This window comes from Heteronotia binoei, chromosome 9 (assembly GCF_032191835.1).
Source record: "Heteronotia binoei isolate CCM8104 ecotype False Entrance Well chromosome 9, APGP_CSIRO_Hbin_v1, whole genome shotgun sequence".
Taxonomy (NCBI): Eukaryota; Metazoa; Chordata; class Lepidosauria; order Squamata; family Gekkonidae; genus Heteronotia; species Heteronotia binoei.
The window spans coordinates 42,915,586-42,931,344 of NC_083231.1; the positions used below are offsets into that span (position 1 = coordinate 42,915,586).

General features: G+C 44.7%; 1 protein-coding gene across 2 annotated transcripts in view; it reads left to right on the forward strand.

Moving 5' to 3' along the window:
- The window catches only part of GLRA3 (glycine receptor alpha 3), a 118,892-nt gene that overhangs the window by 37,796 nt on the left and 65,337 nt on the right, over window positions 1–15,759 (forward strand). Inside the window, exon 3 of one of the 2 annotated variants that reach the window (XM_060246519.1) lies at window positions 14,168–14,235. The exons of the other annotated variant lie outside the window; for it this stretch is intronic. Coding sequence (XP_060102502.1) covers window positions 14,168–14,235 — 68 coding nt within the window. The remainder of the gene's footprint in view (window positions 1–14,167; window positions 14,236–15,759) is intronic. 2 annotated transcript variants of the gene reach the window in all.

A 15,759-nucleotide genomic window follows, 5' to 3' on the forward strand; every position in this document is an offset into this window, starting at 1 on the left:
CTATATTGGTCTATCTGCATGCCCTTTAGTGAACCAATGCATCCAGACAGGTGATATAATGTTTCCCTATGGGCTTATGTGCTCTTAGAGTAGTTGCAGGTTTTGCTTAAGTCAGAAAAAAAGATATAGGTCAGTATCTAGCAAAACTTGCATAATTATGTATGTGCTTATAATATTACTTTTCCTGACTTTGTTCCTTTACTATCTTTCTAATTGTTCCCTCCTCCCACTGCTTTGTTGCTTAAGCTGTTTTCATTTAATTACCATAGTTACTCCCATTAGTATAAACTTCAGCTTCAGCAAAGACACACTTCAGGGAAGAAAAGTTTTAGAGCAAATAATGTTATGGTCATGGATCTACCATATACCCCACAAAAATATATATGTACAGAGAATTTGATTGTGTGCATGTGTTTCCAGGCACTTTTGCTTTAAAATTTTCTTGAATAGACATTTCAATTTTGGAACATTTTTCCTATAACCACTATCTTCCAAGATGGCAGCTATGGTTATTTCACTATTTAAAATTCATATAGGATGCTCTTCTTGGTGTCAAAATATATGTTTTTGTGATCAAGAAAGCCAAGTGCACTATTATATTCACTCATATTGATGTTCAAACTATATTTTGGATACTGATAAAACTGAATATCCTATTCCTTTTGTTGTAAAAAACAAAATAAAGTCTTACTATTTTGTAAGGATGATGTATCTAGAGAAAACATGTTTTTAATGTATGTAATATTGGGACAAAATGCAGCAGGAGAGTTAAGGTGATAGCTCCTAAAAGTACAGGAAGCTATTTATTTTGCTGCCTTAAATAGCAGCATTAATTTATTATTTTTTTATTTAAAATATTAATTAGTTGCCTTTCTTCCTTACAGAGCTCAATCAATCAAATTCTCCCTCTCCCCCTTTTCCCCTCCTTCCACCTCTCTCTATATACATATGTATATATTTCTTATTTTCTCATTATTGGAAGCCTTCTTTTATATTGCTGGGATGTGAGAAATACAAAAATCTAATCTGATAACTATTTCTTCCTTAAACATGGACTTGGTAAAACTTCTGCACAATTCCACAGTTGAAGCCCCAACAGCACAGTTTGCGAGACTCGGGCCTATATCCCAGAGTAAATGTATCCTAAATTTGCGAGACTCAGGCCTATATTCCAGAGTAAATCCCAGAGTCCACAATAAGAAATTGTTTTAAAAGATAAATGCCATAAGAGAAAGTCTTCTGAAATGTAACAGTAATTTATGTTTCTATAAAATGGATTTAAACATATTTTTATTGGCATCTGTGACAAGGTGACAGCTTTACTTATCACCCCACAAAAATGGTCATCCTGTTGTTGCTTCAACTATCAACTATTTTCCTTCAGCAAATGTCACAGCAGGTAAAGTTTTAACAGTTTTTGGCTTATTGGAACAAACTGGCAGGGAAGGGTATCAATATTTACATAGGAATTTGGATTTGGTATAGATAGGCAGAAAGTTAAATATAAACAGAATGGTTTCTTAGGTTACTGAATTCACAAGAGATGGTTTTATACTTAAAGTTTGGCTTTCACTAAAGGTTTTGCAGATGTTATGAGACTTATTCTTAGATGTTACTTGTCATAGAGTTCCTTGTAAACTTTCACCTTATAAACATGCAGTGTTGAGAGCATACTCAGCTTTGTCCCTGTGTTTAAGGTCTTCCCATTAGACCCCTTTTCTCTTCTTTAAGATAAATAACCTGTGCCTCTGGTGTGCTGAGGGCTTTTCAATGCCACTTCAAACCCTTTTGCCTAATCCTTATCTTTCAGACTGAGAGTCTTTACACCCTGGACAGTAAGCTTAAAACTGAAGAACTAAACTTCCCTCTCAAGATGTGTTTGTTTTACACACAGAAAGACTGTTTAACTTTTGGGAACAGTCTCCCACCAGAACCTCTTCTAAGTTCTTAAGCCCCACCACTCTGGCTCTGAAATACTCTCCATTTTAGACTTTCACATTTGAATCTCTTCATCTACTCTCTAACTCTCCAATTCTGCAACTGCTTCTCCAGCTGCCTAACTGACCCCCTTTCTTGACAGCTGCAGTTCCCCAATCAGAGTGAGTTCCATTAGCTGTCACTCATTGGCATTTCTATTAGCTGTCACTCATATGCATTTGAAGCATGCATATGCCTGCTGTCTGTCACAGCATTGAATATATAAATAAGCATTTCAATTAAAATTTGATTTAATGTCTACTCCAGTATTTTCATTTTTATGTGATAATGCTCTGCCTTTGTGAACAATAAAACCAGCTTTTATGGCAACTTCAGGGCCAAGTAGGAATTTTTTTTATCTGTGTCCAGCTGACCTAGAGGTCACTGCTTTTTTTCCCCTTGGGGAGATTATAATTGAATAGGCTAGGCCAGAGTAGACTGGTAAGATTCAAACAAAAAGTGGCAGTTTTGGTGTGGATTCAGTATTATGGTTAATTAGATTCACAAGCATCCTGAGATGCATAGACCAGGTTTTACCAGAGAGTTTTGCCCAAGTCACTGAACGTTGCCTTCATGTCATAGCAGTAACATGATGTCACTTCAGTATGTGCAGAAAGTAATATTGTGCCATCAGTATGGTGCCACTTTCCTCAGTTCCCATGCCCCCTTCTACCCTAGCCTGAAATGTCTTAGGATAGGGAGAAGTAACCAAACCAGATGCTTTGGGCTATTAACACAAGTACTGGGGAAGGAACTCTCTCTGTACTGCTGATGAACCCTTGAAACTTCATGTTTACAAGAATAGGGAAATAGCTTTCATTGGCATGTCTCAATTAGTTTTGATGTGCAGGAAATGACAAGAAAAAGGGTAGCTACATGCAGAATTCTGTGCACATGCAGCTCCAAAAGGGATAGCAATAACCCCTGCTGCGGTTATTTTGCCTCAGGAAAATTGCAGGGGGAAAGCAGGAGCCACTACTCCCACAATGCCATGGTTAAGAGTCAAATCATTCCCCCCATTAAAAAAAAATACATTATCCGTAGCTGCTGAGTGATTGTGGTGAAAGTGAATCAGGTTGAGGGAACACAGCCCCAACTGGCTAGAACTCACAGTGTGTAGTTTGACCCCTAAGGAGTCCACATTAATAGGGTAAATAGTTGTAGTGCATCTTTTAAATAATGAAGAAAACTTTAGTTTAATCCAGCATTGGTCAGTATCTTCCTTTCTGAGTGAGGGACCAAAGTCCTGATCTAAACCTCTGACATCTCATCCAGGTGTTCTCTCTGAAACAGGCTGTGAAGGCTTTTACAGTGGTTTTAAGACTTTCAGACAGTAGAATTATTTTCCCCATATTCCTTCAGTTATTTATAGTCAAGAACATTGTTTTCTTACTATTGGCTTCCATGTGATAAGGCAGCAGTGGCAATAGATTTGTTTATCCTTTATGACAGACTCACTCATTATGAATTTGCTTTAAAAGCTTCTCTTTCCTTCTCTCTTTTTTTAGCTTATGGCAAAATGGTGGCAAAGCACCCCTGTAATTACCCATTGGTACCATTACTTTATTCATTCAGACATAATCTAATGATTCTTAATGGCTGTTCTTGGTGAGGTTGTTTTCATTCTCGTGCATTAATTCTCACATATTTTCCTAGAATGCACTTCCATTTCATTTTCCTAGAGTTCAATGTTAGGAAATGGACATATATTAAAATTATGCTTGAAGTACATTAAAACCCTTGAATTGTATCCAAAGAACTCTAAGTCAAATTTCACTAGCAGAACATGTCTTCCTGTCTCCCCTGGTCTTCTGCATCTCCCATCCTCTCTAAAAAGGTGTCCTTGAGGTTTGGGGGTATAGGATAGCATGGGAAGCAGCACAGAGGACTGCAGGTCATGGAGGAAACATAAAGCAATTATGCACATCAGAGCTATTTTGGATGCAGCCCCCTTTTCCTACAACTGTGGTATGACATTATTTATTTTTGTTCAGAGCTAGTTGAAACTGTAGTTGGAAGGTGACTTGCTGAAGGCCAGATCCAGTGCATAGCAGACTAGGGCATGGAAATGCCAGTGTGTTGCTCTAAAACTAATTGTTCCATGGTTTGTAATTGTTTGCTTAATAAGCTAAGTGGCTCAAATATCTCACAAAAGATACAACAGATAGGAGCTCAGATGACAGAGATAAAAAAGAGAAACCATGATTTCATGTTAACATTCTGTAGCTATGTTGTAGCTTTCACTGGACAACATAAGATTGCCCCCCAAGTCAGAATAAAGAGTTAGATGCAAGGTATTAGGTATAACTGAGGGTCACTTTATTAAAGTATAAGTAACAAACACCAAGGGCTAACCGAAACTGTGTCTTGGTCAGGGCCAGGGGTCTCAACAGACACCTCCCCTGCCATTCCACAGTCGAGGGACCCAGTCCCCAGCCGACAGCTCTCGCCATGCCACAGCTCCCGCCAGGTCAGCTCAGCAAGAAGGCAATCCCCAGAGGGTCTGTCCACATCTCAATGGAAGGCACCCTAAGGTACTGAAACTGTGGCCTGGTCAGGGCCAGGGGTCTCAACAGACCCCTCCCCTGCCATTCAACAGGCGAGAGACCTGGCCCCCAGACGGAGCTGTGTGGCACAGCTCCCACCAGGACAGCCCAGCAAAAAGCCAAGCCCCAGAGGGTCCAACTACCAGACGCACATCTCAATGGAAGGGCCTCTCCAGTCAAGCCTTAAAGGACGGTCTGCATTCTCCCACCCCGGGTCATCAAACCCCAAGGTTGATCCTGCCAGTGCCCTAACCCCCCCGAGAGGGGATGCTTTCTGGTCCTCCCCTAGCCGCACAGTACCATAAGCACAATAAAACCTGCCACTACTAAGGCCAAGCCTCTGCTTAGGCCTTAGCACCCACCAGAAGGCCCAATGCCACCCACAGCCCTTGCCAAATGTCTTTCAAGAAAAGCATATTGCCCTTTTTAGAGAGATGCCCCCATTCCCTCTGTAGAGGTAAGGGAATTTAAGAGAAATCTCTAGATGGGGCTGGTAGTGGCCCAATCCCCCTTCTAAGGCTTTCCTAATCTCCTTGCTAGCCTTGTGACGGGCCCTCTCGATGCCTGCAGGGTCCCAAACTACAGCAAACAAGGTGGGGAATCATATCTGGCCATATTATAATGGTCCCAGGCCATCTCACCTTAATGGCCCTAAAATCCTTCCTGACCTGCAAGGCAAGCATCTTGCCTTTTACTAGCCTAAGATCATTCCCACACAGGTGAATAACTAGGACCTGGGGAGGAGGGCCAGCATTCCGTAGAATAACAATGGCAGCAAGCCAGGCCAATCAAGACCCTGCCACCCATGCCATTCAATAGTGACCCATTGGCTGAGTCCCAGCTAAGAGACGACCAAAGTTCTCCGAGCCTGATGTGCAGCCCAAAACACACAACTGTATCCACAGTTGAGAACTCGGTTCCTCTGGTCAGGAACAGCAGCATCTAAAAAGAAAAAACAGTCAAACAAGAAACAATAACCATAAAATTCATGTTACAAACCACACAAAGCTAGGGATTAAGTCAGGGAGTTAAGGCAGCATAACTAAAGCCCGAGAAGTCACAACCCAAAACTGATGTTTTGTCAGCAGACTGCTGTTGAGGTGACAAAACAAAAATCCATCCCTAGGACTGCGTACTGCCAAATAGGCAGCCAAAGCGAAAACAGGACACAAGTCCTACTCAGAGCATGTGCCCAGCTCCAAAATGGTTCCCTTATTTATTTATTTATTTATTTATTTATTTATTTATTTATTTATTTATTTTTATTTATTTATTCTATGACTTGTATCCCGCCCTTCCCATAAAATGGCTCAGGGCGGCTCACAACAAACGATAAAACAATACACAAAGTGCAAAATTGTTACAGTTAAAAAGTCAAAACATTTAAAAACCTTAAAATCTTAACATTAAAACTATGCCGTATATATCACTAAAGTCTGATAAGCCACATTAATCTAGTCAGGCGTAGGCTAGCTGGAAGAGGCTTGTCTTACAGGCCCTGCGGAACTGAGTAAGATCCCGCAGGGCCCTCACCTCTTCCAGCAGCTGGTTCCACCATGTGGGGGCCATTGTAGAGAAGGCCCTGTCTCTGGTTGTCTTGAGACGGACTTCTTTGGGCCCGGGGATGGTGAGAAGGTTTTGCGTCCCAGACCTCAGTACTCTCTGGGGAACGTGTGGGGAGAGACGGTCCTTCAGATAGGCAGGTCCCAGGCCATATAGGGCTTTAAAGGTAATAACCAGCACCTTGTACCGGACCCGGTATATTATTGGAAGCCAGTGCAGAGCCCGAAGACCCGGCCGAATGTGCCCCCACTTTGGGAGGCCCAATAACAGCCGGGCCGCGGCATTCTGCACCAGCTGCAATTTCCGGGTCCGGCACAGGGGCAGCCCCATGTAGAGGGCATTGCAGTAATCCAACCTCGAGGTGACCGTAGCATGGATCACTGTTGCTAGGTCGTCGCGGTCCAGGAAGGGGGCCAACTGCCTTGCCCGCCTAAGATGAAAAAACGCGGACTTGGCAGTGGCTGCTATCTGAGCCTCCATCTTTAGGGACGGCTCCAGTAGCACCCCCAGGCTCTTGACCCTGTCCGCCGCCATCAGCGGCGCACCGTCAAAAGCTGGTAGGGGGATTTCCCCCCCTGGACCACGACGGCCCAAACAAAGGACCTCTGTCTTCGCAGGATTCAGTCTTAGTCCACTCAGTCTGAGCCATTCAGCCACGGCCTGTAGTGCCCGGTCCAGGTTTTCTGGGGCGCAGACCGGTCAGCCGTCCATAAGTAGATAGAGCTGGGTGTCATCCGCATACTGGTGACACCCCAGCCCATACCTTCGGGCAATCTGGGCAAGAGGTCGCATATAGATGTTAAATAACATCGGGGAGAGAACCGCTCCCTGAGGCACTCCACAATTAAGTGTGTGCCTCCGGGATAGCTCCCCCCCAATTGCGACCCTTTGTCCCCGACCTTCAAGGAAAGAGGAAAGCCACTGCAAGGCCAACCCCTGAATCCCCGCGTCGGCGATGCTGGTCAGTCTTAGAGTGTCAAACGGTAATGGCCGCCTTACTTTCCACCAACCTCAGGACCTGTGGCAACAAAGCACTACCAGGAACATCATTTCAGGAGCGTGCCACTAGGTCACTGACTCTGAGGGCCTCAAAGAAGGCAACCAAGGAAGCAGCATGAAACAGGGTGGATTCAAAATAGAATGCACACACTGTGCCCCAAACCCCCTTCAAGCCCCTAAGAATCAAAGGGGAAATAGACCTCCTAGCATCAGGATTAGGCCCGGCCTCTAGCCCAGCCCTCCAGCATCTTCCTCTTTATACCCCAATGCCTTACTAGCAAAAGCCAGAGAAGACAGGCATCCCCTAATTGATTGCACAGCCAATCCCTTACCTTTTAAAGAAACACAGTAGTGGAGCAACTGCTCCACTGGAAGGGGCCAAACAATGCAATACCCTACCCCTAACCTAAGACTTCCTGGTACTGTGTGCTATGGCTAGGCCTATCGCTCTGCAGGCCTCGGCTCTCCAATCAGCCACAGCTCCGGGGGCATTTGTACCGGCTCTTGGTCAGCTTCTGGGGCCAGCTGATGACATCTCTCCATCTGTTCATGAGAGAGAGTGTCAGCCACTCCATTATTCACCCTAGGTACATGCTTGGCTAAAAACATTATGTTAAGCCGCAGACAATGCAGAGTGAAGGCCCACACCTATTTCATAACCCATTGAGATTTGGATGAAAGGGAATTAATTACATGTACCACTGCCATGTTATCACACCAAAAATAAATTGTGCAATTGGCCATATAACTCCCCCACAATCAAAAAGCAATGAGAATGGGAAAGAACTCAAGAAACATCTCTGTTCACACCCGCCTGAACCCATGAATCTGGCCATATATCTGTGCACCAATGTCCGCAAAAATAAATGTCCTCAAAACATAAAGACCCAGCGACATCAGACATAACCTGAAGCTCTGCTTCAAGTTTCATGTCTGCCCTCCAAAATGAAATCCCATTAAAGAATTCCAAAAACTCCTGCAGCCAGATGGACAGGGAGAAAGAGGTCCCACCTTTATCGGACAGGGCCCCTATATGGCTGGGCTCTGGGGCAGTTACTAAAGGAGTGAGAGCCACCCCACATGGGACCTTCATGCCTGTACTGGCAAGCCTTCCTACTGCACACTCCCTGGGACCCAAACTCCCAGCAAAAGCAAGCGGGGCTGAACCGCCTGCCACGCCGAACTGCAGAAAGAACATGAAGAAGTCACAGATGTCCTGGCAACCAAATGGCCACTATCAGAGCAGTCGCCCAAGTTTGGTCACGCAGGGGACAAGACCTGGAGCCAAAGCTGCTGATGGATGCGGTTCCACTGCAGGGAAGGGTATAAGGCAGCTCACTTTTGTAACTCCTAGTCATATTGGACCCAAGTGGGCCCATTAAACATTGTATACTCATAAATAATATCCATATACTGGATCAGTGAAGCACCTCCAAGGCTAGTGTGCTATCAACCAGTATATATGAAAAACCCAGGAAGCCAATTGGCCGAGGTCCTGTCTACTCTCTGCTTCTTCAGCTTCTCTTTCTCCTTATCATCTAAATACTCCTAGTCTTTCTTCTCCAGCTCAAGAACAGGAGGGAGAAAATATTCACATATTCATCCTTTAAAATCTTATTTTTTGTTGTAGTCAATAAATGATCACAAAAGGGTAAAGCTAAGTCCCCAAAAGGCAATGCAGTAAAAGGGGGCAGACCCATAAGAAGCACTCAAAGGAGAAGGAAAGCCCCACCCCCCAACATGGGACCTGGCATACCTTGCTGCCCAGCTACTGGCCAAGCCCCGTAGGAGCCAAACTGCCTGGCTGGCCAAGACCAAGCTTGCTATGTACCTATGCCAGGAGAGGGGAAGGTACCAGAAGCCCCTGTGGCAACCCTGGGTGCCACTGTAGCGGCAGGGCCCAATGGGTCCCCATGGCCAAGGCAGCCCAGGTTATGAATGCATAGTGTTTGCAACCTTACCCTCAGATCCAACCAATACCAGTGCTGACCCCTGTTCCAGCATCCATATGAAGTGGACCGGCACCCCAGTCTGAACCATCAGACCCCCTGGCTCCTCCAGCGACATTTCCAGCAGACCTGCCGTCAAGGATAGAAAACCTGGTTAAAATATCCACTTGTAACATAGCCTTAGGATTTTCCCCATCATCTGAGCCCTGTGGGTGAGGAATGCCAGATGCCTGCTCCAGCACCCTAAGCTGCTGCAAAATGGCCCTATTTACCACCTCATCACCCTCGTCAGCTGGACGATAAAGGGGGGAGATGGCCTTTTAGGTGGGGCCTTAGGTGCGGGATGTTTTCCCTTGGATCTCCCTGTGCCTTTTTTTTAAACCAGGCATTTTAACAATACCCGTAAACCCAACTAAGAGCAAAGCCACTCAAAAATTGGTACTAAAATGGCTGCTGCTACACAGCACTCAAAATGGCTTTTCCCTTTGTTCCTGAAATAAACCCAACAGAGGAGCTGATAATGCCTGCCGCTCTACTGTCCCTAAAATGGCTGCCCTCTTACCCAAGAAAGAAAAACCACAAGGGGAGCCTAAAATGGCCAGCACAGTCCCACTAAGCCTCAAAAGGCCAAAGATGCCTATCCAACAAGTCAGCTAAGGTCCTCTGCAAACCAAGAAGAAGAAAACAACACTGGATCTATATCCCATCCTCCATTCTGAATCTCAGAGTGGCTCCCAATCTCCATTATCTTCCTGCCCCACAACAGACACCCTGTGAGGTGGGTGGGGCTGAGAAAGCTCTTACAGCAGCTGTCCTTTCAAGGACAACCTCTGCCAGAGCTATGGTCGAACCAAGGCCATTTCAGCAGGCACAAGTGGAGGAGTGAGGAATCAAACCTGGTTCTCCCAGATAAGAGTCTGCACACTTAACCACTACATCAAACTGATGTTTGGCTATCAAAGATTTCAGGTTTTCACGGCTGGTAACATCATTAGGGTTTGTAGAATCTTTCGGGATCAAGTGCCGTGTTCTACTGGAGAAAGTTTTCCTTCCAGACGTTTCGTTCTCAGCTGCGGAGAACATCCTCAGTGGCGTTGCAGCCGGAGCAGGCGCTCAGACCTTCTTGGCTGCTGTGCATTGAGTGGGGCCACAAACCAATTGCCCTTTCATCACACCCCCTCCAGCCTAGAAATAGCAGCTCTCCAGCAGCCCTGGCCCCACTTAATGCACAGCAGCCAAGAAGGTCTGAGCGCCGGCTCCGGCTGCAACGCCACTGAGGATGTTCTCCGCAGCTGAGAACGAAACGTCTGGAAGGAAAACTTTCTCCAGTAGAACACGGCACTTGATCCCGAAAGATTCTACAAACCTTAATGGTGTTTGGCTGTTCACAGCTCACACTACCCAATCCTTTAACAACAGAAAGGAGAGTGAAAAAATGGCAATGACCAAGAACCAAAAAGGGGGGGAGGGAATGATAACCCACAAGCAATGAGGTAGCAAAGGAAGCTGCCAAAAATCCAGCCTCCCCACCCCTTTAAGAAGAGTTCCAATACCACCAGCACAATGCCAAATCCCCTTCTTAAGAAGGAAAAAAAAGTGGGGGGGGGAGAAAGGGGGTGTGAAGTTAAAACAGGCCGTTAATTAGAGAGCCATCTCTCCTGTGCCGATCCCACTTGCATTAGCAGGGGCCTTATCAGCAGCCCCAATCTCCAGCTCTCTGTAACAATGCAGAGGAAAGAAAGCCCTCCAGGGCCTTATCAGACACCCGATCAGTACAGCCTGCAGGAAAGCAAAGAGTGAAACCGACAAGCCAAAGCAAGAGCGAGCCAAAAGCGCTCCTGTCCAGCCCTCTCAGCCACCCGATCTCTGCTTAAGGGAAACTGAGACAATCCAAGCAGGAGTGAGCTAAAAGCTCCCCTGCCTCCACCGATCATCTGTAGAAGACTGAGTTAGGGGGCAGATGGTGCTACCAATACAGCAGCAAGCTCCACCCCCTCAGAATTGTGCCAAAACGGGCAGCAGAAGTCCTCCTTTTTCCTTCCAGGGAGGCAAAGACATCCCTGCAGGCAAGCAGCGATGCTGCTGACTGCTAGAGATGAATTGTTGTCCTACAATTATTTCATCTCCATTTAGAAGAAGAAAGAAAATGCAGGAGAGAGCTCTTTACAGTCTTTATTGAATTCAACACAAATGGAAGGACAGGTCTAGGCTTGATAGCATACTGCAGAAAAGGTGGATAGTATTATCTGATAGAAAAAAGTGAATAAATCAGGGGTGGCCAACGGTAGTTCTCTAGATGTTTTTTGCCTACAACTCCCATCAGCCCCAGTCATTGGCTATGCTGGCCAATGATGGGAGTTGTAGGCAAAAAAACATCTGGAGAGCTACCGTTGGCCACCCCTGGAATAAATGGTGAAGTCTGGTGATCTAGAAAGGACAGCAAGAAATTCATTTGGTTTATATTAGATAAGGCTACGATTGTGGTATAAGAATAGCTTAGCAAGAAACTGATGGGCAATGAAAAGCCATTGAACAGAATGAGTTTAGACTGAAATGCTATAACCTGTCCTGAGCCCATTTGTGGGAAGAGTGGGATAAAATTAAATAAATACATTATTTTGCATAGGATTACACTGTACGGGCAATAAAGTGGCAAAGCACAGGATTCCATCAGGGGGTGAAATATCTGAAATGTACCAACAGTCCTATCATTTAGAGGCAAGGAGGGCATAGAAGTGTGGACACAATTAACCATGAGCATACCAGGCAACAGTGAATGAATGGACTGGCAGAAGAACACACAGGCCCGTAGCTATGGAGGTGTGGGGGGGAAGGCCACTTTATTTTAAAAAACCCTTTCCTCTGTAGAGTCCTTCCGTTGCCTACCGGCATGTTCCTCCCTCTCACGCTGATATAGAAGCAGTCTCCCTCTCAAGCTGAGATAGAAGCAGCACCAGCAACCCCCCCCTTCCCGCTGCTTGAGTAGCAGCCCTACCCCTGCACTCATAGCAAGGTGTATCTGTGGTGTAAGAGAGGGAGAGAGACCAAGTGAGAGAGAGCACGGGAGAGTGGCAGTGAAAGAGAGAGAGAGACAGCGGGGGAGAAAGAGAGTGTGCACTGCAGTGAGAGAGAGAACACGAGAGGAGAAAGCAACAGTGAGGGAGAGAACGGCAGTGAGAGAGAGTGACAGGGAGAGAGAGGGGGAGAGAGAGAAGCAGTGAGAGAGAAAGCGGAAGAGCAAAAGTAAGTGGTGAGAGCGAGAGAGCTACAGACAGAGAGAGAAGGAAGAAGCGGTCAAGCCTCGGCCCCCCCCCCCCCAGTTTTTTGTCTCCCAGGCCCCTCCACCCAAAGTTTTCTGGCTACAAGGCTGAGGACACATCTATTTGCATGATCTGAATTGACTCTAAACCAGAACTGTCCCTGATGAAGAGCCAGTGTGGAATAGCAGAGTGGCAGACTAAGACCCTGGGCCACCTAGGTTTGAATGCCCACTTGGACCATGGAAGCTTGCCAAGGGGCTTTGGGCCCATCACAAATTTCCAGCCTGACCTACCTCATAAGATAGCTGTTGTGAGAAAATGTAAGAGGGGAGAATTATGTTCTAAAACCAGCTTTGAGTTCCAACTGGGGGGGGGGAGTGGGATATAAATAAGTAACTGCAAATACATTTCTGACAAGAGTGACAATTATGACAGAGCCAATATATTTTAAAAAATGTCATTTAATGTCACTCCCCCCCTAAAACACACACACCCTACTTTAAATCTTTCCCTGTGACTCATATCTTGCTTCTTAGGCCCGCGGAAGCTGGGTTTTCAGGTAACCAGCTTGAGGTTGACTCAGCCTTCCATCCTACCGAGGTCGGTAAAATGAGTACCCAGCTTGCTGGGCGGAAAGTGAAATTGACTGGGGAAGGCAACGGCCAACCACCCTGTAAGAAGTCTGCCGTAAAAACGTTGTGAAAGCAACGTCACCCCAGAGTTGGAAACAACTGGTGCTTGCACAGGGGACTACCTTTACCTCTTTAAGGCAAACAAAAGCACTGTGCATGCACCCCTGGGTTCTTTTAGCCTTCCAACATCTTTTCAGTGGAACAGTGAGTAGAATTAGAGCTAAGTGAGAACAGGACAAGGGGAACATTTTGTGGAATGTACTTCCTGCAAATAGTGGGCTTCACTTTTACTGATCTTTTTTACTGATCTATGCAAAAAAGGAAGGAAATATTCACTTCCTTTGAAGTAGCAAGTACCATGGTAAAAGAGGCCATCCTTCCATCAGTCTTGCAAATGTGTTGCTAAGAGAGATGAGCGGATTAACATGTTTTCAGCAAAATACAATTTAGGGGAGAGCATTGCTCTTTTGTAGAAACTTTATTCTGTCTCAAGCTGGAATGGTACCTTTCATTGCAAAGAATGAACCTTACAAACATTCTGCACAACTCCCATGGAAGCAGAAAGTGTTCTGTCTTTCAGGATTTTAAGAATTAACTTGAACCTTCCCATTAACTGCCACTCATCTTCAAAACCAGCAGCATTAAGGTGGGATATTTTCAAATGCACTTGAAAGAAACTGAACCATGTTTCAGAAGGAAGCCTTTCTTTTTTTGTACCTTTCCAAACGTTTTGAGTTAAGGCAGAAAATACATGTAGACCATCTTTGACAGCTACCTGAGGGAGCATGTCCTTTTTCTTCAACTTGACAACTCTTGTCTGACTTGTCAAGGGCAGTAAAATATTATTTGATTTAACTAAAAGAATAAACCTGTTGAAACGGTGTCACTTTTAGTCATCCTGCTCGAAGGCTGCAGTGTACATCGTTCTGCTGAAAAAGACAAGCATACTACCTGCTGAAAAAGACAAGCATAAACTTAGCCCAAGGTGTACTGATATTTTATTCAGATATCACAAGTTCCTTCTTGTGTAAGAATAACACATCTAGCAACTTGGAAAATGGCTGATGAATGTAAAATGATTTCAATTAAAAACCAATAAAATAATTAACCCAACACACAATATTACTGGGGAAAAAAGGATCTCTGTTTCATCTTTCTTCAATCTAACATATTTTGACAGCAGCTCAAGCTTTTCTTTGGCATGTGCCATAATTACTAGATAATTTTTTAATTTTTTTCAGGACCTCCAGTTAACGTCACATGCAACATTTTTATAAACAGTTTTGGATCCATTGCAGAAACAACCATGGTAAGATATTTTATAAACATTTCTATTTCAGCTTATTAGGCAGAAATCCTATGTACACATATTCAACAGGGAGTAGACTCCACTGAATTGAGACTATATAAAAACACAGATCGGGCCATAGGTGAACCAAAGGGCAGGCAGGTTCTAAGAGACAGGTATTCATTTTGGATTAATCACCATGTTTAGGAGCCATACATGCTCTTGCATATATTCACAGAAATCCAGTGTGAATGCATAGCTCTTTACAATTAGTGAAAGTTACAACTACTGTATCCATGTCCTTTTGCCAAATATGGATACTTCCTTGCAATTTGAGAAGTATAACATCAAGATTTATATAATTCAAGTCCTAAATTCAAAAGTTGGTGTTCATTCTCAAAAAGCTGGTGATGGTAGCAGTTGTGATAGAGGTTCCATTGATATAGGAAAAAGAATGTACCACCCCCAATCAGAGCTCCACAGATTTTGGCAAAATCTCCCCCCCCCCCTCCTAACTCCTCATGTGAACCAAGAAAGGCCTCTCATATCTTGCCAAACCTAGAAAATACCATTGGAGAGATTTCACTGAGAGGGACACAAGTGAATGCTCTTTTCCTCCTTCCCTGAGGTCACAAAGACTGAGGAAAGTAATAGGGTCATTGTGTGCTTTACATAGCCAACTGGGAAGGCTCAAAGGCAATAAGGTACACTTAACAACTGGCATCGAGAAAGAGTCACTTTGTGCCAGGCATTGAGGAAGTTCATAAACACCAAGACAGATTCTCTGTTTGTCCCCAAAGCCTTATGAAAAGTAAAGAAATAAATGGTCTCCCCAAAGGTCCTTTGAAACTCTGGGAAGAAACAGTTAAATTCACTGTTCTCAAGGCTGGCTGTGCAAACAATTAGAAGAAGCAAGAAGCTGACTTCTTACCACAGAATTCTCCACAGGCTGTAGATCTCAAGGGAGAAGAGGCCTGCATCAAATAACAGACCTACCCTTCTTCCAGGTTTTCTGTAATGCACAGAGGACACAGAAGGTAGCATTATCTTACATCACAAGGTCAGTTCCATATGATACTAAGTGGCAACCTTGAGGAACCTTGCACCACATCTAGGGATACAATAAACTCTGATGTAAAAAATACAATAAACTCTGACCTGGATAGCCCAGACTAGCCCAATCTCATCAGATTTCAGAAGCTAAGCAGGGTTGGCCCTGGCTAGAATTAGGATGGGAGGACTCCAAGAAATACCAGGGTTGAGATATGGAGGCAGGCAATGGCAAACTTCCATGAATGTCTCTTGCCTTAAAAACCCTAGGGGGTTTTCATAAGTTATCTGTTACTGGATAGAAACAATCAGGGTTACTATTTTGTAGAAAAAGCCCAGCATATTAGGCCACACCTCCTGATGCCAAGCCAACTGGAACTGCGTTCCTATGTGTTCCTGCCCAAAAAGACACTGGAAACAACAACAACAAAACATACACAATTCCTCTGTGACCAGGCTTCCCCATTCACTTCAATGGAAAGGGAAATTCCATGT